At 42.1% G+C, this 25,313-nt stretch overlaps 1 protein-coding gene across 1 annotated transcript; it reads right to left on the reverse strand.

The window, feature by feature from the left end:
• Window positions 1-19,977: 19,977 nt before the first annotated feature.
• Window positions 19,978-23,495, reverse strand: LOC112978771 (growth arrest-specific protein 1). The gene has a single exon (XM_064501057.1). It carries the CDS (start codon window positions 22,506-22,508, stop codon window positions 21,519-21,521), a length of 990 nt encoding a protein of 329 aa, XP_064357127.1. The 5' UTR covers window positions 22,509-23,495; the 3' UTR covers window positions 19,978-21,518.
• Between the last annotated feature and the right edge of the window lie 1,818 nt (window positions 23,496-25,313).

Raw genomic sequence — 25,313 nt, forward strand, 5'->3', positions numbered from 1 at the left:
GGAGAGAGTAACGTACTGCAACATGAGATATGAATCACACTGGGACTTAGTCTGGCGGAGGGGGAATGCGTGAATGGAGGAAAGAGATGAGGAAGGAGAAAGGGAAGAATAATTTGCAAACCTACCTATTGATATTCTCAGTCAATGGTTTCTAATCCTTTTCATTTTTCCGACCTTACAAACTTGCAGACTAGGTATGGACCTCTGAGAAGTAATTTAAACCTATTGACGAGGGGCTTGCTGATGTGATTTCTCTCAGGGACCTCCTGAGAGTTGCCCCCAGCCACAGACTACAGATGGCTACTGATTGAAAACTATGATTCTATATGATATTTTGAGCAGCTCAAGCCAGTTATGACAGAAGATTATACCCTCTTTATCCCTCTTCATCAAGGCAGAGCTATTTGGTAAATCTTTATTACGGAAAATTAGCAAGTTGGTTAAGACTTTGGGTAGAAATACCCTTTCTGATATGAAGCCAGTATTTTATACTCACTGTTGACCTCACATAGTCATTGTTTTATGTTCAACAGATATGAAGAAGAAATTAGTTCCTACTCTACATGTCCTCCACTACTGCAGGGAGACAGATGAGTTCAGCTCTCCTAGTTTCAGCCTATGTCTAACAGATATATAGTTACTTTACATATAGACAATATTGTTCACATAGAGCACTTGCATTACACCATATAGTAACTTTTGCAAAAGAGTTTCTGGCTTTAGACTTGCACACTTTGCAGTTAGCCTTCTGTTCCAACCCAGGGCAATGATTTCAATGGGATTGTTTGTACCAGAGTTCACTACTGCAAGGACATTTTGATTAGGCTATTTATTTGTTCCAGTGTTTCTGTGTGTATTGACGCTAGAGAATGATTTTTGACTACCTGCATATTCAGCCACCTCTAGTTTATAAATGCTTAACAGGTATTAAAGTGTTTTATATTGGAATTAGTTTGCTAATAAGACTTTGCAATTTTTCCTTGCTTTCCTCTGTTGCTCCTAAGTACAACTTGCCGTTCACAGTGAGTCAATGTGTCATCCAACATGCTAGAAGCAAGGATTTTTTTAAGTGATAACAATATTAGTATAAACACTGCAGGATAAACTCATCTGTATGTTGCCTTGTGTCCCCAAAACCACAGGCTCAAGCACACAAAACTCTGAGGACATTCACCAACATAGTATGAGCCAAACTTCACCAGTCCACCAGAAAGTGTCCAGCTACAGCACAAAATGAAAAATTTGTCCTTATTCCCAAGTGGTTGCTTACCATGTTTTAGACAGGCATGACGTATTTATGAGAAGAGCAGGCTTTCAGCCAGAGAACTGTGAGTCAGGAAGTATTGACTGGGAAGTTTTAGCAGCCATGTGCCTCCTCATGTTCTTTCCATTTGTAGCTGGCACAAACGATTTGAGAATTGAATTTGTATGATACCATTAGATGGGACTGGGGACAAAATAAGGGTTTTGCAATGCTCTCTTACAAAGGTGATATATAGCTACTAAAAAAGAGTAACTTTCACAGCACTACTATATTTCTGCTTGGGCAGTAGCAAAGACAAGGACATTTGGGGCCAGCTCCTTCCATAGCGTTACCACTGTGCTTGTGTTCTTGCGTGCCTCAGTTTCTTTACACGCGTTAGAGTGGGAGGAGAGATGGTTTCTATTGCTGTTTGTGGCGTTGTCATTCACAAGTAAATCTTTCCCATGTTTCTCATGATAGGTTCAGGCCTTTATTGAGTGAGGAGAACCGTGAGCTGCCCGAGAGCTGTTTTGTAGGCAGGGGGTTAAGGAGAATTGTCTGTCACATCAATTATCTGCTCTTGGGCTGTTAGAAAGAAGGTGCCAAGAGGCTGGCCACTTCCCTTGCTCATATGTACGTGCACACAGACACCAAAACAGCCCACACTTTGATTGGAAGTTTCTCTCCCCCTCTGCCAGTGGTGCTGCAAGCCATGTTAAATCAGCCCATTCCTCCTTCTCAGTAAATCTAGACAGGCCCCGACTTTGAATACCCTGGACCACACAAGGGAGAAGGGAGAAATATCTTTCCCCCAACCCTCTCTCTCTCCTTCATCATTTGGAAGCCTGTGTTCTAATAATAAATGATGATTAAAAAAAAAAAAGACAAGCCTTCGCTTCTTCCCCTTTTGGAGTGACAGCTCTGAGCCTTGGTCAGGGAAGCCCATGAATTGGACTTGCAAAGGGCCCGGGAGGGGTCCCTATAAATCTTCCCCACACAGAGGAGGCTGTCTCTCTACTTCTGGGCTGCTGCTCATTGTGATGAAGGTTTAACTGCTTTACTTTCATTCACAAAAAAAAAAAAAAAAAGTCTCATAAACCTGAGGTTTATGGATATTGATTTATTTCTTCTTCATTTTCAAAGGTATTTGTTTCCTTCCTTATTATTCCCGTAGAAAAGTTACTGACACAATTTTTCTACTTTGTTCATTACCTAGTTTTCTTAATTTCTCTGTTCTTATGCTGCTTATGATGCTGCTTAGAGCTTATATTAGGTCACCCAGCATTTGGATGGATATATTATAAAGCAGCCAGTTCCTTTGGCTACTCTTCCTAAGAAGGCCAAGACAGTAAGAAGCAAAATCATTTAAAAACAATCTATAAATGAATATGCAGAAACCAAGTCTTTTCTTCATACGTAAATACAGGCACACACACAAACACAGGCACACACACACGCAAGATACTTTGGAGGAATGCCAGCTGCAATTGCCACAAACTAAACACGCCTTTATGTTTTCTCACTGATGCTTTTACCCATCATATTCTGCCTTTCTGCTCATGACTAATTTCTTGATCCCATTTCATGGGTCACAGAGCAACATACCAACCATTTAGTAGCAGTACACACATACTTTGTGGATATAGTTTGAATATGATGTCACCAAAATTGCTAGAATATAGGGTATTATTAAATATTACCAAAACATGTGAATTCTTGTCACTGTAAGAATGGATTATCCAGCTTTATCTTTGTAAGATGCAATTTTTGTCTCCACAAATTACCCCACAATGTAATTTGAATCTGAGAGCACAAAAGATAATTCCTGGTTCCTGAAAATTATAAATAGGATAATGGAATTGTTAATTTCAACTTTTCGTGCAAACCAAATTATCCATATTCTTTCAATATTTATCTTAAAAAGAAAGTTATTTGAAGTCTGAATGAAAGGCTAAGTATTTCATGGAAATGAAGCAAATCAAGTTTGAAATAGAAAGCTCCCTCCATCCAATTGCAAATAATATTGCAGATGGACAGTGAATTCCATCATCTACAGTTACTCTGAGTTTTTCCCCAGTCTCAAAATCATTCAAGTGAATAATAAAAACAAGAACTGCAAAATAAGGACAGAACTGACCATGCAGTGGGTGTGGATGTCCCTTTATATCAGAAAGAAGAAGACGGAGAGGCGTTTCCCAGTTCCTACACACTGGCTTATTTGGAATATTATTTCTGAGCAAAGCATGTAAAGTTGGGCAATTTGTGTCTGTATGTGTGTGTACGTGTGGGTGGGTGGGTGAGGGGAGTTTGAGAATTCCTAATTCTGTAGCTCTCAGGACCTGGAGAGTTGGACCCCATCTGAGGTAACTGGATTAAAAATCTTTTCTCATTTCAAAGGTTTGATCTCAACAAGGGTTTGATGTGATGAAATCAAAGTGGCAGCTTGGATTTGAAAACTATTTGGATTTGAACTTCCTGAAGTCTAGATCTGAGGGAATGGCTGGGGTGGGTATGAATGTATGGTTACTGCACTAATGCCTTTATAAAAGAGCGAGTTATGCTTGAGGAAATACAAGGATATTCCATTTCTAAAATAATATAGATTACAAAGAGAATAATATAAAAGTAAAATAAAATTGCCAACTAATGATGAGTGGCTTTTGTGCTATCCGACATTAACAGAGCTCCTCAGTGATATCAATAGAAGACTCTGTTTTAACATAGATGAAGCTATAATAATAATAATAATAATAATAATAATAATAATAATAATAATAATTATATAAATAATATAATATAATATTATGGTGATTACTACTATTATTTGGTGTCCTTGTCATTATCTAGTGTTTGAGAACCTTGAAGACTTGACAGCAATTCCTTGACCTAACCCAGGCCAGGGCAGATCCTGTGTGACCTTGAACAAGTCACCTTCCCTCTTTCTCTGCCTCAGTTCCTAATCTACAAAATGGGGATAATAATAACATCCCTATTTCACAAAGACTTTCTGAGGCAAGTGTGCTACAATGCTGTGAGGCATTCATATCTTTGCAAGGAAGCCTTGCAAGAAGCTCATGTATTTTCTAAATCAAACATGCATCAAGTGCTCCATCAAAACAAATAACAATTTATACCTCCTGGTGTAATGTCACAAACATTTAGGAGTACAGCCTTAGAGGGAGTTAATAAGTTATACATTTATAAGTAAATAATAATAAAATAAAATATAAAATATAAATAAAAAATATGTATATAACCCCTTAAAAGGTAGGTACCCAGAAATAAAATATGCTACATGTATAAAGAGCGAAAATTCTTCAACCCTGAAAGGTTAGATCATGATATTCTGTTTCTACTGTAAAGACAAACAAAAGGAAATCAATGCTGCTTCTTCTACAATCGTCAGATAATGTCTGTGTGGAACATATTAGCCATAGGTACTATTCTATACCTGCTGAAATTGGCCACTGTCTTCAAATGGTACAGAATCATATCTTTTATATGGAAGAAATAACGCCCATTCTCTGGTAAATGTGAAGGTGAAAATCCTCTGAGATAGCCCCTTCCAGCAAGTATTTTCTGTTTCACTTAGGCTAAGTGATATAGCATAATGAATGGATTGTACAGATCTGTCCTTGAGGTGTCAAAGACATCTATAATGACAGACTATTAGAGCTTATCAAGAGAACCTGAAAAGCTCACTCTGTATCAGAATGGAAAATATCATCAACAGTGCTGCAGTGCCCACACTTTAGAGATGCCCACTGCACGTGGACTTTCCAGGCAACAGACCCTTCTCAAAGACCAACGTGAGACTATGGAACCACGAACCCCACAAATACCAGACCAGTAGAAACCTCAGTACCTTCAAGTCTAACTGCAGATTCACTTTGACCTTTTTCTTGCTAGTATAAACACATAGCATAAGATAATGCGTATGAGTATCTGAACACATACAAATACATACCAAAAGGGAATTAACAAAGGATGTCTTCTGCAAAATAAAGATGGAAAACTGCACACAAGAGATGTTACTCAGAGTGCACTCCTGAGAAAGTCTTGGACAATTTGGTGATGTTTCTTGAGATGACTGAGATCCAGACCAGTGTTCGAAATATACTAATACATTTAATTTCAGAAGAAAATAAAGAATAGCGTACAAAAAGTAGTAGTGTATTACGTGCATCTGCAAACAGAATTCAGTGTTACAGAACCTGTGCAAAGTAATATCCAAAACAAAGGACAAATAGGCTATGGTGCTAATAAACTGTTTACAAATTTGAAACAAATTAGGCAAAACGATGAAAGAAAAGGGCTTCACTGTAGCCTACATGACCTAGATGTACTCAAGAGTACAACACTAACTGACTGCCTGTAGCTGAATTAATAATGCCTCTTTGCTACGTCAGCCACTAAGTTTAACAGTTGTGTCTTTTAACTGTTTTCCCTTATGTAAACACCTACAATGGAGAGTCCCAAATTTTCCTGAGTGCCTTTGAAGTCATCTAGTCCCTCTCTCTCTGCCTAGTCAAAATCAACTACATCTTGTAAGATGTTATTAAAAATTCTCAGTGAGGGAAGCTCTCTTGTCCTTAGTATGCATGAGTATATATGGTCTCCTCTGACCATAAGAAACAACTTATTCCCTGCTTCCTTGCAGCAGGCTTTTATGTTGCTGGGAACTGTTATTGCCTCCTCTCAGTATTCTGAGCTTCATCTGAACAAGTTTCTTTCAATTTTCCAGGTAAACCATGATTCCTAGGTCTTTGATCATTCTCACTTCCTTTCTCTGGACTCTCTAACTGTTCCCCTTCATGAAGTCTTATGTTCAAATCAGAAACAGACTCCATCAGAACTTATTGAAGATGAGTTACTACCTAGCATGCCTTTCAGGCAATACTCCTGTTTATAAAGTCCGATAAGATGATGATTACGTTTTGTGATGGCATGACATTATTGACTCATGTTCAGCTTGTGTTCAGGTATGTTACTTACTTCTCTTTCTGTACAAATGCCATGTGTTCAGTTGGTCCTTGTTCTGAATTTGTGCCACTGAGTACTCCTACAGATATGGAGGATACTGCATTTATCTTTATGAAGCTCTACTACATTTTTCCAAACATTTTCTTCAGTTTGCCAGGATCAACTTATACTCTGTCGTGTTGTACAATGAACTTCCCTTTTCCCCCAGCTTCAGGCCATCTTCATGTTTAATAAGAATATTCTATAATCCATCAACAAAGTCATTAAGAAAAATTAATAAAACCAGCAAAAATGAATAATACAAGACCCAGGACATATCCTGCAGAACCTTACCCCATCCATCCATCCCTCTAGTCATCCAATTTGACAGTGAACTATTGATGACCACTCTTTGACTATTGCTTTCCACCAGTTTTGCACTCATCCAGATTTGTCTAAAATATCCTTCCCTAGCTTGCTTAAGCAAATCTCATGTGAGGCATGTAACAAACTACTAGAGTCCAGATATGATGTTACAGGTTCTTCTCTATCCACAAAGCTTAATATTGTCACAGGATTAAAGGATGGATGGATAGAAAGTGGTTTGCTCTTGATAAATCCAAGTTGGCTGTTACTCACCTCCTCAGTTGATTCTTGCTACTTAGAATTCATTTGTTTTGATTTTTTGTACCGGTATCATACCAGGAACTGAAGTTAGAATGACCTATGACTCCCTGCCTTTTCCTTCCCTCCGCCCTTCTTTCAAAAGGAGTTTATCTTGTTCTGGTTTCTGAAGTTTCATGCACTTTTTATGAGTTCTCAGAAACAACAGCTAAAATTTCTGAAATTGTTCCATTCAACTTTGTCAGTACTATAGGATTAATTTCCTATCGACTTTAAAATATCTTATTTAACTATTGTATCAAACAGTACTTCCCTATTCTGGCCTAAGATCTTGCCCTTTATTTATTGATACTATTTCAACTAATCCTGCTTCTAAGTGACTTTTTTAAGGAAAACAGAAACCAAAAAGGGAACCAAGCATTCTGGCATTCTCACTATCACATCGCAAATTCAAGCAGTGTGTCAAGGCCTTTTTTGGTCTCCCTCGTACCCCTTATGCACTTACAGAATGTTTTGTTTATGTCCTTTGTTACTTATCTCTTAGTTTATACATCAGACTTTCTGATTTTGCTCCTGAATTTCTGTGCTGTTCTTCTATGCTGTAATCACTTGAGATGACTTATATTTTTTTCACGCTCCTCCTTGTGTTTGAGGCCCTTGAGGATCTCGTGGTTTGGCCATATTGCTCCTGTTGGTCCTTCCACTCTGGCTCCTCACTGAGATAGTTTGGCAATCTGTCTCATTACAACTGTCTTTAAACAGAAGAGTTCCTGACAAGACAAATCCTGGATGTTCCCCAGGCTAATACTCCATTATACTGCTAAGGGGTCAAGAATCAAAACCTACATAAAAAAAAAAAAAAAGAAGAGGATTTTCCCTTCGTGCTCCTCGTAGCCCTGGGGGAAAGGCAAGGCAGGGTAGTTAAGGATCTTGGGTATAATTGTAATTCATAAGGCACCATGAGATCTGTGCCTTATAAAAGACAACTGGTGTCAATAGAAACTGTGAATACCTACTTTTCTGAAGAGTTTAGCTCCAGTTAATCATTATCTAAGTGCTGTTAAATGCTCTTGTCTGTGCTGACAGTGTAACTGCACTACCAATATCCCAGTCACCGTTTTGAAAAGCTTTTCGATGATACCATGTAAAAAGCAGTGCTGTTAATTTCACGAAGCTTCGCATGCACATACTGCTGTGTAGAACGGGCTAGATCAAGAGTTCTAGGCCTGGTCCAGAAAGCATTTCTGGCTTGGTAAGAAATGCCTTTTCAATACTTGTCTCATAGGACAAAATCCAAATAATTGATCCAATGTCATAAGGCCCGACCTTAATAAGGCTAAAAATAATGTTGAATTCATGAGGAGTGACTGAGTTCTGGGAATATCCTGTGAGGCACAGCACTACTTTAAACTCTCCTTATGGTGGGAAATCAGAGGAGAGGAAGCAGACTGTGCTATGACCTTTTGGCTTGATGCCAGGATGCTGTACAGCCCAGAGCAGAAAAGATAAAATGCAAGTTTTTGCATTTAAGTAGGTATATAATGATAGGAGTCTAAGAGGACAGGGCAGCAGGGCTGGAAGCCTTACGGGTAAGTACATCGTAAGAATCCTAATGATGAGAGTGGCACAAAAGGGCTTTTAAAGAGGTGAGAGATCAAAGTGGAATTTGTCCTTAATAGCTTGGAAGGCTCAGCATTTGTTTCCCTCCTACCCTGCATCATGCTCATTGAACGGAACTACAGTAAGGCTATCAGGTCTGCAGAAGGCCTGGGCGGTAATGGAAAAAAAGCTGCTCTTAGATGAAATAGAAGGAAAGAAGTCAAGGAACTCTGAAGGATTGAGCAGGACTATGACCTTCTGTAATAAGCCAAAGCTAACAACTCAATATGATAAAATACTAGAACAAAATGATGATAGGGTGCCATTTTTTTGTATAAAAGATTTGTAACAAATGTCAGCTTTCTAACAGGTGCCTTGAGAATGTCAAAACTTTGCTGTCTGGCAATAAGAAGTACTCCTATCTTTTTTTCTTTCTCATTAAAGACTTCTTTCTCATTATTGCTAACCTGGCTTCAATTACTTTAACTGTATTGTTACCAATTAGATTTTATTTGACTATAATTGCATTAAGAACCATAGTGGATTGGTTCCTCTAGCCCAGTATTCTGCTTCCAGCCACAGCAAGTAATATATGCTTAGGGAATCTGTACAAACCAGGGAATGTGCAGTGTGATCCTTTTCCTGGTAAAAATTCCCGGTTACTGGCCATCAAAGCATCACAAACATTGGTGAATGTAAATTTCCATCTATGGTCAGAGCATTTTAACTATCTTTTAAAGAAATCAAATGGAAAAAGGGCCAAGTGGTTATCATGCAGCAAGCTTTCTCAGAGATGAAAAATCTAACTCTCTTGAGTGCATTATATTCCTGTCTTTAACTACTGATTACATCATGATGTTCTCTGTCTACAAAAACAATACTATCTACTTGCAGTAACAACCAAGCAGTAATACCCATAATATTACCCTGAAAATGGCTGTCTTCCTATTGAGAAAAAGGAACACACTATACTCTATCACCATTCATGATCTCTCTGCTGAGACTGCCCAAGAAATGTCAGTTAATAGCTACTGATCTTGGTGATTATACAATGTAGAGAGATTCATCCACTGGACACTGAACTGAGATACCTAATTCATTGCAATTAGGACTCTAGTAACCACTTGTAGTCATTACTAACTCAGATACCTTGAGCTAGAAACATTTTTTAGAAACCATTTTTTAGTGTTTTTTCTGCTACGAAAAACAAGTTGTCAGGTGGTGAAGTCCTGAAAAAGATAAAGAAAGCCTTCTTTGAACAAAGCACAGCTAAGCAGTGGAACTCCTTGCCACAGGACACTGAGAATGCAGGAGGTGTAGGTGTAACCTGACAAAGGGATGGTAGAAAAATCCAGGTAGAAGTACTAAGTACTTCCAAATTCTTACTCTGCCTCTTCAACTGTCATACATGTGAAAGAAAAACTGTAAGGTATATGTGTGAGAATTATTCTACCGAAATTTCAAAATAAGTCTTGGTTGGTGAAGACAGAATCAGATTACTGAAAAAATGTGTGTATATTTGTGTTTGCGAAGCCCTTCTGTTCATGTTGAATGAAAGATGCATTGAAATTTGGAAAACTGAGGCAACATGTTAACAGGTACCAGTCCAAACTCAGAGAGGGGAGGTGGTGTATTCAAGTGAGCACTGGAGAGGCTTGGGGCTTCTTTCGAGTAGAGTGTTTTGGGGAAAACGATCCTCTACCAAAAGCAACCTCGCACTGGGTACCATCTTCTTCATTTCCCTCATCAATGCTCTATTCCCAAAGCGTACTTCTCTTTGTAGTGCTAGCCTCAAGAGCTTGCTGTCCTAACTCTCCACAACACTCGCACTGCCTGAGGACTGGTTGTGTGACTGGGATCATCACAGATGTTGCTGTAAGTTTTCAATACCATTTCAGAACAGAGAAATAGACAGACACAGATATTAAACCTTATGGTTTAATTGTGTCTTTTATGGGGATTATATAAATACTCAGTTGTAATAGGGGTTAATATGAATTACTAATAGTAATGTGTTTTGTAAAGCGCAACAATTGATGTCTCTTTATCCTGTCTATATCCTGATAGGAAAAATGATTTTGCAGCAGATGGGAGACCAATGTCAAGATAAAATCATAAAGCAGTTTGTGTCAAGCAAGTGCTAAGCATCACCAGTGTTTAAAAACATCCACTCCCTAAATTCCACATATGTGTTAATTTTATTTACATCTAGTAGAGCCAAATGTTTTAAGATTATATGTGGCTAGGCAAAGGGGTATGCATTTTATTAAATCAATGTGCAAATCAATTAAATATCTTAATATGAAATAAATATTTACAGATTTAATATTAAAATGCATGTGTGTGTCTTTGAATGTGCAACTAGCCCCCAAGTATACTCACTCTCCACATCAGTCACTCAAAAATGCAGGTTATAATGGCAATTCAATTTTTAAAAGATCTGGGAAAATAGCTGTGGAGTCAGTTCCTACAGAGATTACAGAAAGGAGTTGTCTGAAGGATAAAATCTTGCTTAAAGTCTCTTCAGTTCTGCCTCTTATCTAGTAGTCACAGTTATGCCAAATGTCTTACCATTTTTTCATCAGGGAACAGATAATAACTCAAAAGCCTCAGCCAAAACAAACTCTTTGAAAAGATCTTATGAAATCATTTCTCCTTGCAAATCCATAAAAATCGCCTCGGACTCCTTATCAATAGAAGGGCTTAAAGAGGGTGCAGAAGTCGTTGAATTATGATGTGCTTGTTTTAATGAAATTCCACTCCTGCTGGGATGTTCCCTGCAGATTTTCCATATTTCAGCATGGGAAAGGTTTGATGCTTTCCTGCCGGTGCCAAGAGTTAATTGAAAACATTTCAGGATAAATTCAGCTTGGGGGCCAACGCTCCCATTCCTTCATTATTCTTAACAATAATAGAGCAGTAATACAATTATTAATAGGCATGTTGTATCCTCTTAAAGTGGCAGTGTGTTTCTGAAACCGTGTCTTTCACATTCTTTTTCTTAAGCAAATCTGAAACAAATGGAAGAATAGAAATCTGAGGAGAAAGCAAGCCTGGCTGGTATATTATACTGTTTAATCACTTTTTTTTTTTCACACTAAGCACTTAGCTATAGTTAAATATAGGTAGTTACTTAAAAAAAAAATCAGTCATCTAGACCAGGATTTCCTGAAGATTTTTATGTTTAAAGCACCAGCCTTGGTGTGACATTAAATTATTTTCTTTTAAAATATGTATATCCTCAGAGTTACTCCAGGAATTTCAGAAAAGTAAAATGCATTATGTAATAAAACCGTTAGTGTGTTAAAGATTAAATCAGTTTTGAAATCACATCCCCTTCTTAGGGTTTATGTTTTTAGTATACTAAATCTGAAATAACATTTTTCTCCTCAATACACAAGATTGCTACTTATCTGTTATCTCCAAAGGTAAACAATTTATATTGTAACATTTGCAGGAAATAGCATTTTCATTACTTTTTTTCTGACCTACAGTCTTGACACATTCATTGCAATTTTGTTGGTATTTATGTGCTCCTGATAACTCAAATATTAAAATGCTTATAAATAGTTAGGGAAACATTTCCAAAACAAATTTTGTTTTCATTTAGCTTGTTATCATCATTAAGAATCAAAGGATGATGACAAAAGGTTTACCATAATGCTTTCCTGATTTTAGGCAACTGTATTCCAAATGCTTAGGCAAAAAAAAAGGAATTTGTTTCTTCTCTTCCTCACACTACTTCTCCCCAAAAAAGAAAATTCAAAATATAAAGTAGCTGTATTTTCTTGCAGAACTGTCTTTGCCATAAAGCTTTGCCATAAAGGATCACAAAATCAGTCCAGACAAACCAAAGTTAAAGAGAGGATTCCTACGGGCTGCAATGAGTCAAGGTCATATTTGTATCGTTTCAGAAGCCAAAGGCTGCATCTGATTTACTACAGCTATTCTCATTTTTTTTTAATGGAAACCCTGCCAACAGAAGACTATGAACTAGGTCCCAGCCCATTTTGACAGCAGACATGAGAGTTAAAACTGCCCCAGCGTAGAAAGCTCTTCAGACAGAGCTGAGATGGTTTAACCAGCTTTCTGCACCCTGTCTTAATCTTCTCACACAGAAGGACAGCGGGGGTAAAAGGGATTAAGGCTGGAGCACATTTCCAACCAGCTACTCCCCAGCCGACACAGCATCCCAGGAGACAGCTGCAAGCAGGTGTAATTTAAAGCAGGTTTTTTACCTTACTCCGAGGGTAGGGCCTGAGTCAAATCAGGCCCTGGATTAGGGGCAAACAGAGCTTTTGTAGTTTCTGTCTCAGCTCTCCTGAAGGCCACAAAATCTGATGAGTTTGAGCTGCAGGTCCCACAATGCAACTGTCCGCCTCGATTTGCACCGCAGAGAGCTGAGGCCTCCCCGGGCTTAAAATCTGGCCTGAGAGCACCACCGCACCATGCTTTCCTTTGTGCTGATAAAGTCAGCAAATTTTCCCTTCAGAAGCACTTTGAGAAAACAAACTTTGCTCCAGTGAATTTTTGAAAAAGGCAAGCTTCAGCTGGCTCGTAGATAGAGCTCACAGGATTGGACACTTCCTTATGCAGAGGAGGCACTTGGTTGATACTGCTTTTTTCCTTGCTTATTACACAAATGTCTAGGCAAACCAGACAATATTCTGACCACAATATTCCCAATGAGCTCTGAAAACAGTCATAATTATTTCTGAATATAATGAAAGGGAGTTATATTTAGACTCTGCACGCAGTCAGTATGTTCTGAAATTTAGTCTAAAATTGCCAAACATGAAACCACACAAGGTTTATACAGCCCAAAAGGGAAAAGGTTTCACAATTTCTCAGATTTCCCTGTCTTTCCTATCAGCGTCTGTTCCAAAGATGTCCTCTCCATTACAGCAATAGCGTTTGCATATTAACACTCCTTCCTCAACGCATTCAGGCACTCAGGTTTACATATCTCAGTTGGTTCTTGGCCAACTGTCTAAGCTACACTAGGCTAATCCCAAGGGTTACTTTTCAACCTAAAGCCTGTTGATTCACATAACCTCTTCTCAATTGTCTTCTCAAACACCATCCATTACAGTGATTAATATTTCACTCTAAGAATGGAAATAAAGTCATAGGCCAAATAATGACATCACTTACCCTATTGTAAACTCATACTACCTCTAGCAAGAGTCAAGGATTTAGTCCCAGGTAAACAAAATGCTATGTCATAAAAAGTGTAGATATTTTGGACAAGGTATTTGTCATGAATGTTCTTTCAGTCCTTTTTATATAATACACACTCCTATAATTCATATTCGTCCATGGCCTCAGTTCCTGAGAGGCATAGACCAAGACACATTGGTCTGTATTTGATTTTCCCATTTCCTTTATCTTAATACTGATATGCAAGCATACAATATACTCATTAATACACTAATATGCATAAGAAGGTAAGATCACACAAAAGTTTCTATGGACTCCTGCTTTACCTTCTGATATAGTCCACTTCTACATGCTGCCCAAAATGTTTTAACAAGTTTAGAATGACACCATAACTCCTGAAAAGAGGTAACAAGGAGACTGTTACTACCAAGTAACTATTGTGATCATACATTCTTTTCCACAAATAGTCTAATAACCATTTTATAATTACACTCTCCTGTGCTGCAATGCAATAGGATTTCAGAAGATAGGTAGGAATATTGATACAGAAGTTCACAGATCTATGTGCCATCATGCTAAAAATACAAAGATCATGTCTACACTAGCACTTCACTGCTATCATTTCAGTTAGAAGAAGGCTTAGTGCCATTGCCAGTAGATTACAGAAAACTGCGGTGCCTGTATTTGTTCTGTTTAAACCATTTAACCTCTTACATGTTTAAACAATGAAAACTAGCCTAAGCCAAATATATACTCACACCATAAAAGTAGTAGGTGACTGAATTATTTTAGTACAAGACATTATAAGCAGGTGTGGCTTGATTTTTGTGTTAAGTGAGGACATCTAGCAAGCTATGTTTATTTCCATGATGATGTGTGTTTTGTGACTATACAGAATACTGTAATCTCTCAGATGGTGCTATGTTAAAAATACAGACTCTGTCAGCATGTACAGGCGAAGGCCCAGTTTTCTTGTATTTCTACTGTTTTGAGTCACCAAGATACTGTGGTGATGAGTGTCAGACATGTTTATAAACAACTATTTCTCACAGAAAGGGAAGGGAGGTCTCTTCTGCACTTTCAGTTTCCTCCAAATTCTCTTCCTAGCACCGTCCTTCCCCATTCCAGTCAAGCCGCCCATTTTTCAATTTGTGTTACCATCAGACAGACACTTTCCTTTTCCTCCTTACATTCCCTTACATTTCCATATTTCCGTTCTATTACAGTTCCTTTCTCCCTCTGGTCTCCAAGTCCTGGAGTAAATGTTATATGTTGGTCTCCAGCCTCTTCCTAAACTTTCATTGACCCCTTCCAACTGTTTTCCACTCTCTCTGCCCCTGTGGACAGTAGCAACCTTGTCTTGTCCCCAGCGCTGCAGCCCCAGTATCTCCATCGCAGTACACTGTATCTGTTCCTCTGCCTGATCTCACTCTAGGTCTAGTCAAAAGGCATCTTGGATTTTCCACTGCCCTCCCCATATCAACATCACAGAACTATAGCAAGTTGTTTGGAAGGGACTTTCTACTAGAAGCTGGACTACAGCTAACACAAGGTCAGGCCAGCTGTGGCCATGTCTAGCCAAGTCTGAAAACCTCTAAAGACGGGCATTCCATTTTCTCCTGGCAATCCATCCCACTGCTGCACTACCCATCCTAGTGAAGTTTTCCTAATGCCCAGTCTGAACCTCCCAGCTGCAGTTTGTGCCTGCTTCCCCTTGTTGTACCATCTACCCGTACCAAGAACTGTTTGGACTTGTAGTCTTTGCAATGCCCCTTTCAGTAGCTGTAGGTTGCTGTTAGATTACTGGTAGTTTCTTTTCTGACAGCTCAGCTCCCATCCTCTCCTTGCAGGTCACAAGCTCTAGGCCCCGGACCATCTTGGCAGCCTTCCACCTTCTTCAGCAATATCCTTCTTGAACTTGGGGATGGGGAGATGGTCTCCAACCTGGACACAGTTTTCCAGGTGCACCCTCACGAACACCAACTACAGGGGGATGATAACTTCCTACTCAAGCTTCTGGAGAGAGGGAAAGAAAAATCCTTCTCTCCAAAGCTGAATACTCATCTTACTTCCAAATTCCTCTTCCTTTTTGGCCCTGCTGACATTATCAGGGCCTGCTACCTTGATTTTTTTTTTCCTTCTGTTATTTTCCATCTGTGTGTCAACTAACTTCTTGATGACTTCTATAGCTTCTTTCTCCTTATAAGCAAGTCCACCATTTCTTCATTCTCCAAACCTTCTCTACACAAGGGTCATCCTATTTCCTCACCTTTCTTTCCTCCAGCCTATTCAAAACACCACCTTTGAAACTGTATCTCTCTCTCTACACAGCAATATCATTTTTCCTGTACCACTTTATTAACATATTTCTGGATTACCTACACCCCAACCTTTAATTTCCATCCTGTTTTACTAAACCCATGTTCATCTGTTTCCTTACTCTAGGATCTCGCTTCTCTCCCCCTGAAGTATATCGGAGGTATAACGTTAGTACTATGTCACCATTTGTTTTCAAAAATCTCTCTTTATGCACATTCACTCTGTACAATAATATCCACTGGGCTCATAATAAATTAATGAAAAGACCTTTAATAAAATGTTTTGTCAATGAGTATCTTTATTTGATTTTGGACACCAAATGCTTATCACTAGGAGTAGCTACATAAATCATCCCTCTTTATTGTTTTATTTTTATGCCTTTCAGTTACATTTGCACTGCCTGAGTTTTGGAGGTAAATATCCAAAATATTAGCTGAAAGCTTCCTCAGAAAGCAAATCTTTCCCACATCCTTCCCTGCAGTTCCTCTTTAAGAGGTGTCAGCATGGCTGAGAGAATGAAGTGGCTCCACATTGTTTGTCTGAACTATTATGTGTTTAACATTTCCATAACAAAAGTGCCACTCGACTTCTCCCCGATTAATGCAGCTCGAGGGCTCTTGTCCTCCTTTAATAAAACATTGTTGAAATCATTTATTTAGAGCCCCTGGTTACTAGTGGGAGAATGACCATCTTTGTGCCAAAATATAGTGTATACAGTCCACTATTTTGTAGTAGATCATTCTGTTATTTAAGAAATTGATTAAATGGATGTCTTAGAAAGTATTTATGCTAATAGCGCATTACTTATGTCATTCAGACAGTCAATGTGAGCCTTTTCAACTGTCTACGACAGCCTCAAGTAAAATACAGTAACTTTCGACTTTACTGCTTACAAATCTGCATCACAGACTTGAAATCTCACACAGAAGCTCTGCTATCCCATTTAAAATCGTGTTGTGCTGCAAGCCTGCCTGCAATGGGTATGTTATCATGGGCAGTGTGGCATTCTGTGATGTTATTACTGGGGACAGGAACAGTATCCATTGACTGGTCTGAATTTGTTTTAATGGCATTGAAAATGCAATGCAGCTAAGTCAGCCAAGTAGCACTTTCCATGACTCAGCTGATGATGATTTTGTGTCCCACCACTTTTTATACGTGCACCTTGGCTATTTTGGAATTCCTCCCATCTCCCTCCAGTGTACTCAAAGCAAAACAAACAAAAAAGCAAGTAATCATGTAATACTGAATGGTTTTGCCTTACACTGAGGTGGGATTTCTTGTTCTGTCCATGCAAAGTTGTCTGTTGTCACCTTTGCACCCATACCATACATTTTCATTACACACGCCTGCTGAGAGTAAGAGGTCCAGTACCCTAACAGCTCTTACAAGGACTGGAGAGGAGACTGTAACTAAAATCCATCAGACTTTTCTGTGTGACCATAAATGACTTGGCCAAACCAGACCTTTCCTTTCCCTCCTTGCAAGGCTTCATTTCATATTTATTTTGAAAGTTATGTATGCCTGCCTGTATACATTGGTGTATATTGTTAAAAATAAACAGAGACCTTATGTTATGTCCATTGTGATTGCATACAAAAGCTTTGCTGTGCGCTTGGGTGATCAGTGAAGCTTGAATCTCCCTCTATTTACTGTATGGTCACTGTCAGTTCAATGAACTGCCTCCTTGTTCTCCACCATTGTCCCACACTCCCTTAAACATTTGTCACTGAAGTGCCTCCAAAGACAAATAAACTGTCACCAAGAATTCAAACCTGGTAACTGGGAATAAAAAGGGAACAGATCCTACTGGATTATTTTACATGAAATGGTAGAGGGTTCCTTCTCCCCCCGGAAGAGATTGTCTGGACAGGACCTTGGCAAAGAGCACTTTCAAATATCCAGAAAAATGAGAACTTCCTTTCCTGTGGAAAATCTCCTCTGTCAGGGAATGTGAAGCCTTTTCCTCGTTTAAAGCTGTCCTTACTACATCCCTTGACATTTTGAGAATTTCCATTCGTCTCAAAATCAAGCAAGAGAAATATAAATTTGATGGACACCAACATCTGCACAGCCTCTGTAGGCTGGGACACACACCAATAGGCACAGCCATTCCTCCTGGAAATCGTGCTTACTCTGACAACACGGCTAATTCCACAAAGTTATCTCTCTGCGAGAAGGCGCTCATAGGACAGAATTAGTTCAGCTGTATTTATTGTACAATTATTAGCTGTATTTATTGTACAATTATTTAAATTAAAATGATCCACTTTCTGTGGGGAAGGAAGCATAAAGATGAGTCCTCTCTCCCCAGTGGTGCTCAGTGTTGATTTATTCCAGGCAGATGCTTTTGACAGGAGCCTGTAAAATCAAGTCTTGAGTTTATTGTAGCAGTTAATTATCAGTCCTTTTCTAGTGCTAATGTCTTTACTCCTTGCTGAGGAAAAACAGAGGCTTTTTACTGGGACTTAATTTTTCATCAAAAATGAGTTAAAGTAGTCTTCATGGGCACGAAATGTTGACAAACTGAAAATATGTTTCAGAGCATCTGCCAAGGAACTGGAGAAAATATTTAAGATCATCCCTAAACAATTGCAAACTCAGCATTTTGTAAAGAAAGCTGATTCCATTTACAAGTCTCACCCTACTACTCTTTGTTCTCTTCCTAAAGAAACAACGTTTTGAGCTTTGTTTTAACAATAAGCCTACTCAACCGTTCAGATGACTTTAAAAACGAACTTAAGATCATAGCCACACACCATACTCATACACTTGTTTGGTATCACAACTATTTGGGGGTTGGTTTATGTGTGTGCACACACATCCATGTATGTGTATCTCTGGGCAACCTAATCACATTCACACCCTAAAGAAATAATAAAATAATCTGTCACTGAAATAACTAATCCCAGAAGCAGGGATTTCTAATTTTGTTGATTTATACAACAGACAGATGTGGATTTGCCCTCTGTCAAGATCTGGTAAAATGAAAAAGGCACTAACTATCTTGCTAATCTGTCACCCCCTCAGTCAAAGTTTATTTGTGGTAGCTTTTAAACTTCTGACTTGCCTTGCAATCAAGGCATTTAAAATGAAAAGCTTTAAATAAACAGCATGAATAAAAGATAAATAAACCTTTTTTCCTTTTTTTTTTTTTTTTTTGGTGAGTGCCTAGCTTGACACAGTCCAAACTCAAATCCCCAGAGGACTGAGCTCTCTCTTTTGTGTTAATGTTTAAAAGATTTTCCAATGCTGGAGTTTATTCCTACTGCAAACATTTCTATTTACAAGGTCAAGTGTATCAGCACTCGACACAGCTTAAGAGTGTAATTATTTATCTAAGGGCGTTTGAGTGTAGATCAGTAGCTCTGGCAGCAAACCAGCCTTCAGCACGATGCAAAGCAACTCCTAAGAACAATATTGCAAGATCCGGTAATTGCTGATCACCCCAGTTTGTTTACTTTTGCATTCTTCATTGTGGGAAAAAGCAGGCTGAATGGCAAACTTTCATGCATTTTGTTGCAAACCACTTGAAGCATGCACCACAGCCCGCAAGAAGACTTGTTTGAAACATTTGCTGCCTGTACGCATGTATTTCTCACCATTTACTTGTTTGCGTGCCCGGGAGCATTTCTCTGTGTCAGTGAGAGCAACATGCCTCCACTTCATGAAGAAAGCACGGCGCACTGATAAATTCTACATACATATAGAAGCAGTGTCTTTGAATTGTTTTACACTCTTCTGGCACTGGCATGTTACCATGCCAACGCATTATAAAATCAACCACTCTTTTAAAGTAGTACTTTCAAAGCTGTATTTACTTCTTGCATGTAATTATTCGTTAAAGTAAGAATAGCAGTAATTTACATCTATGTAAAGTATTACAGGCAGACAGAGATTTGTGTTTGTTGATTGTTTTTTGTTTGGTTTTTTTGTGGTTCACTTCCCCCCTTCCTCCAACCTCGGGTGCTGAGAGTTCAAGTGTCCCTGGAAAACAACTTCACCACGTCCATTATTTGAAGCTCTTTCTTTACTAATTTACACGTTTAAAAAATACACAAAGCCATAGATATTTAAAACATAGGCCTTTTTTATGCCTTCTATAAAAATACAAGGTTTAAGGCAGCTTGGAAATGCATTTATACAATTCTACAACGTTCATAAAGTCTCTCCAAATAAGAAAGTTAACTTCAAATCTATAAAATACACTGTACATTTGATGTTCTAGAGAATACTTCATTGCTGCTGGTATCCCTTTAAACATAAAATGAAATCTGTACCTTTCCAGAAAAGAATAGCAAATGCAATTATCTGGCAAATAGGATGTGGATTTAAAACTTTTTATTTTTTTTAAATAAATTATTCCCAAAGCATACAATTTATAAAATTCTATATACAAAGAAGAGCAACTGGTAACAAATCCCAGTCTTAAATACATTTTTATATAAGATTTACCAGAGGTCAGCACCCTGATATGAGGAGAGGCAATATAACTTTTCAGGATATTTGTACATACATGTTCTTGAGTTTAAAAGTGTCTTTCAAAGATGGCAGTGCAGAGCTCTTTTAAAACAAAAGTTGCATTGTTCAGTATAGCCAACAACTCTGAAAAAAATCAGCATTTTTTGTCGTTAGGTTAAAGAGAAAGAGACTTTTGCTGGCAAGCTTTTGTTACAGGAAAGATGTGTGTGCAAGAGGGAGTGCTGTTAACCACCAAATTCATTCAAACTGTTATATTCTTAAATTTAATTAAAGGCAGATGCAGTATAAGCCTCTTTGGGGCATCGCTGTACCATGAATTGTGATACTTGATGAATGATAATCAAGTTGTTAACTAATCGGTATGGCAACAGTTTTGGCAGCAAGTTTGGATAGCTCACCTCTTTCTAACCTTCATGTCAAATGCTAAAACCCAACTATTAGCATATTATTACTTCTGTTTTCTTTTGGGACTGGTGGTGGTAAGGAACTTACAGTAGCTTCGCTAGCAGTCTCTCTTTTAAGCTCATCTGCTTGCTGCTAACAAGAAGCCAGGGTGGAAGAAATTGCATAGTGCACACTAAGGACAAACAAACAAACAAAAATAAAACCCACAGTCCCGCACCTCTCCCTCCGTCTTTTTCGGTCCCGCCAACGCCACGGCTGCTGGCTCGCCAGGCCACAGCCAGCTAAATTAACCAAAAAAAAATAAAAAATAAAAAAGGCATCACCAGCAAAATGCTCTTGGAGAAGGGACAGGCATGAGGCCGGAAAAAAAAGTGTCCGCACACACGTGGTGGGGATCAACAGAGAAAGAGGGAGAAACCGTCCACCTTCAGGGAGAAGTTTGGGGGGGGGGGGCGGGGGGCGCGTGGAGGGACGGCCGTTAGCCCGGACTAACGGTCAGCGGACTAACGGTCAGGGAGTTTAAACCCCGCTCGGCTCTGAGGCCCAGCCGCCCGCCGCCCGGGCAGCGCCCCCCGCTCCCCCCGCCGCCGCAGACCCCTCGCGTCTCGGCCCGTCTGCGTGTGTGCGAGGGAGAAGGCGAGCAGCAGCCCCGCGAGCCGCCGGCCACGGGGAGCCCCGAAGCAAATGGGGGACGACGGCGGAGGAGGGGAAGGAGGCGGGATCGCTAGAGCCGCGGCAGCAGCAGTAAGATGGAGGCCAGCAGCGCCCAGGCGGCGCGGGCGGGCGCGGCGGCGGCGCGGCCGGCGCTGTCCGTCTGCATGGGGAAGCCGGGCTCGGCGCCCGTATTGTCCTCCAGCTCGTCCCTCCCCCTCTGGCTCGGCTCCTCCTCGTAGTCCTCGTCGTAGTACTCCTCCAGGCCGCCGTCCGAGCCGCCGCTGCTGCCGGCGCCGTTGCTGCCCATGTCAGCGCCGAAGCAGAGGCGGGCCATGTTCTCCTTGACCGACTCGCAGATGGGCCGCTCCAGCCCGTCGCACACGCAGTCGTTGAGCAGCACGGCCTTGGGCACGGCCAGCATGTCCTCGATGACGGCGCGGCACTCGGGCGTGCAGCGCAGCCCGTTGAAGAGCTTCCCGCAGTAGGTCATGTAGCGGTTGAGCGCCACGCTGCAGCGGCTGTCCCAGTCGCAGCGCCGCCGCGCCTCCGTGCAGCCCATGACGCCGGGGCCGCCCGCGCCGCCGCCGCCGCCGGGGCCGCCCGCCGCCGGGCTGCTGGTGCGCGGCAGGCAGGGCTCGATGGCGCGCTTGGTGGCGCGGCAGTTCTCGTCCTGCGCGCAGTCGCAGTCCTCCAGGGCCGGGCCGCGCCGGGTGTGGTTGAGCTGGATGAGGGCCGCGATGCAGTGGCTGGGGCACCGCCGCCTGGAGGAGGCGGCGGAGGCTGCAGCGGCCGCCGGCCCGTCCCCGCCGCCGCCCGGGGGCTGCTGCTGCAGGAGCACCGGGGCGCACGCCTCGGCGTACTGGTTGTAAGCGTAGCTGCACTCGGGCTCCCCCTGACACTGCAGCACCGCCTGCCAGCAGATCAGCCGCCGGCCCTGCACCAGCGAGCCCCGCGGCGGCCACACGGCGCCCAGCGCCGCCGCCAGCCACAGCCAGGCGGCCGGCAGCGGCCACCGGCGGCCGCCGCCGCCTCCGTGCCGAGCGGGCGAGCGGGCCACCATCGCGGGCGGCGGCGGCGGCTGCTGCCGCAGGGTCGCGGGGGAGAGTCGCTGGTAGACGAGGAGGAGGAGAAGGAGCAGCTGCCGCCCGTGGAAAAGTTTGCAAAACTCCTGCCAACCGTGTGCATGAGGTCTCCTCGCATCAATCCATCCGCGCGGGCTCCGGGCCCCTCCAGCCCCCGGCAGCTGAAACCGGCGGGGCCGCGGGACGAAGCAGGCGCGCCCCGGGGCCGTCCCGTGCCCCCCACCAGCTGCTCCCGGCTTGGCGAGGCGGCGGCGGCGGCGAAGGCGCCCGGAGAGGTGGGGGGACTCAGGGCAACCGGGGGCTTGGAGGAGAGCGGCTCCGGGGTGCGCTCGGAGGCTTGCAGGCTGCGCCGGGAGAACTCATGGTGCTGCCCTGCTCCTCATGCGGATCCGTTTCTCTCTCTCTTTTTTTCCTCTCTTTTTTTGCACAAAATAAATGCCGAGCTGCTGCTGCTGCTGCTGCCTCCTCGGGAGCTTTTAACTCTCCGCTCGCAGCATCTCTGCACATGCCAGCCGCTCCGATCCCATTCACGGTCCCGGCTCCGCTCACTCCCTCTCGGTACGGGTTGCACTTTCGGGTGGAAGGGAGAAGAAATGTCTCTCCCCGTTAGCAAGAAGATAGCACAGGGGGAGGAAAAAGTCAGGCTGCAGGGTCTCTCTTTCTCTCTGGGCGACTGATGCTGCTTCTGTTGTCAACAAGCCCTGCAAGCTGCTCTGCGGATCCGTCTGTGGATCTTTTTTCTTTGCAAGGCTTTAAATACAAAAGTGCCCTCCGAGCAGCAGCAACGTGCTCTGATTAGGCCTCATTATGCATGCATGGAAAAGCAAACAAACAAAAAAATTAGCAACGCTTCTTCTTTTACACATCCCCCAGCCTGCGCTCTCTCGCTCTCTTTCTCCTTTTCTCCACTTTTTTCTCCCTTCGCTCGGCCCCCTTTCCCTGCTTCGCGACTTGCCATTGGCCCAGCCTGTTGTTGAAACTTTTTTTTTTTTCCCTCCTCTCTTTACGAGCTGCTGGAGGGAGGGAAGGAGAGAGGGGGGCTGGAGGGCAGCTCACATTCAAAGCTTGAAAGGAAAGGCTTAAGGAGAGTGACAGCCCCCCGAGGAGCCCCTCCTCCCGTTAAGGCGGCGCGGCCGCAGCGCGGCGGCCGCCCCAGGGGCGCGGAGCGGCGGCGGCGCGGCTCGGGCGCGGAGCGGAGCGGAGCGGGGCTGGAGAAATGCCGCGGCAGGCAGCCGCGTACGGCTGCCGCGGCAGCGTTGCTGTTGCGCTGAGCCAGCTCCTGCCAAAAAGAGAAAGGAAAAAAGGCTCTAGCCTGAGCTGTGTGTGCACCCAAACTTGCTGCTTAGTCAAGCGAGGGCAGAGCTGCTTTCTGAGAGGTCTGGAGATCAGGCTCAAAATGAGACCGACTTTGTTCTTACTGAAGTAACAGGGCTCCCGATTTCCGTGTGCTGGTACACGAAGAGCAACACTCAAATCTAGTGCGGGTGTCGTGCAACCGTATAAGTACTGCTATGTCTTCAAGGATTGCTACTTTCCACTTAGTGCATCCCCACTGCTTTTCAGCATGCTTACATTAGCTTCTTGCTTGGGAATTTTGTGCCCGGGTTTTAGCACACTGACCTGCGAGGATGCTTGCTCACAGACATACAGTAAATTTCAGGATAGTTCTTTGATACTTCATGAAGATTTGCCAGCTAGTTAAAAGTTGCTTGAAACCTGTTGGCTAAGAGGATGAGATCTGTTTTCATTGAAAGAATTGCTGATGTCCTACCTTCCTGCCACACTCTCCGTTCTTTTTGTTTTGTTTATAAGGAAGTAGACACAAAAATATAATATTCAATCACAACATGAGGAGAAAACAAAATGAGTAGTGGTGCATTTACCCTTTGCCTTTCCTCTTAGTGCTACCTTAATTCCAGAGCAACATAGTCTTTGACCACAAGGGGCATCAGTATCTGCTGCCTGTCAAAACTGGCGCTTTTTTCATCCTGAGACTATATCAACTCCATCTGTCACAAAAATCAGGACGAAATCTATTTTCCAGAACCTAAAGGAGCTTGGGTTCCTCTGCGATGTGGACGGATGTCTGTCTGAAAGTGCATGGAAGGGGGACTAGTGGTGTGGTACGGCTGGGAGTCAGCATGATTGATGTGCTGAGAAGCATTCATAAGCATTTGCTCCATTGTGATCAGTTTTACGCTCAGCTTGTGTTTCTCCTTCAGTACAGCTCTGCCTGTTCTGGTGCAAAAATTGTGTTTCCTTGCTTTTAAATCCATGAAAACTGCCCTAAAGAGCTAATATCCACCTAGTTTATTGCTATTTCTTTTAATCTTTATCTGGCTTGATAATGTTGTTACAAATGCCAGACACTGTTCAGTCAGGGTGCAGTAAATACACATCACTGTCTAAGCCGGGCTTGTTCATGCATTTATCCGCAGCCCCGTTCACTGATGATGCTCAGTTACTGGTGGAAGTCAAGTAGTTTGAGGTGGCTGAGGTGGAGGCCTTGCCTGCACCGTACGGAGTGCTGCTGCACTGCCTGATTGCTGGGGAAACCGGTGCTGGATATGGAACTGGAAAGAAGGGTATATTTGGTCCATGCATACAGAAGCAGGCTGAGAGGGGGTATCGCAATGAGTCAAATCACCTCCTGTGTGTGGGGCAGGGGCCTTCTGAGCCTCCTATCTGCAAGAGCAAGAATGTCCCCGTGGGGCTGCCCTCTGCGGGCAGCTGGGGTCTGAGCTCTGCCACCTCCCAGCTCCCGCGTTCCTCTGCAAAAACCA

Source organism: Dromaius novaehollandiae, chromosome W, assembly GCF_036370855.1.
Source record: "Dromaius novaehollandiae isolate bDroNov1 chromosome W, bDroNov1.hap1, whole genome shotgun sequence".
Lineage (NCBI taxonomy): Eukaryota > Metazoa > Chordata > Aves > Casuariiformes > Dromaiidae > Dromaius > Dromaius novaehollandiae.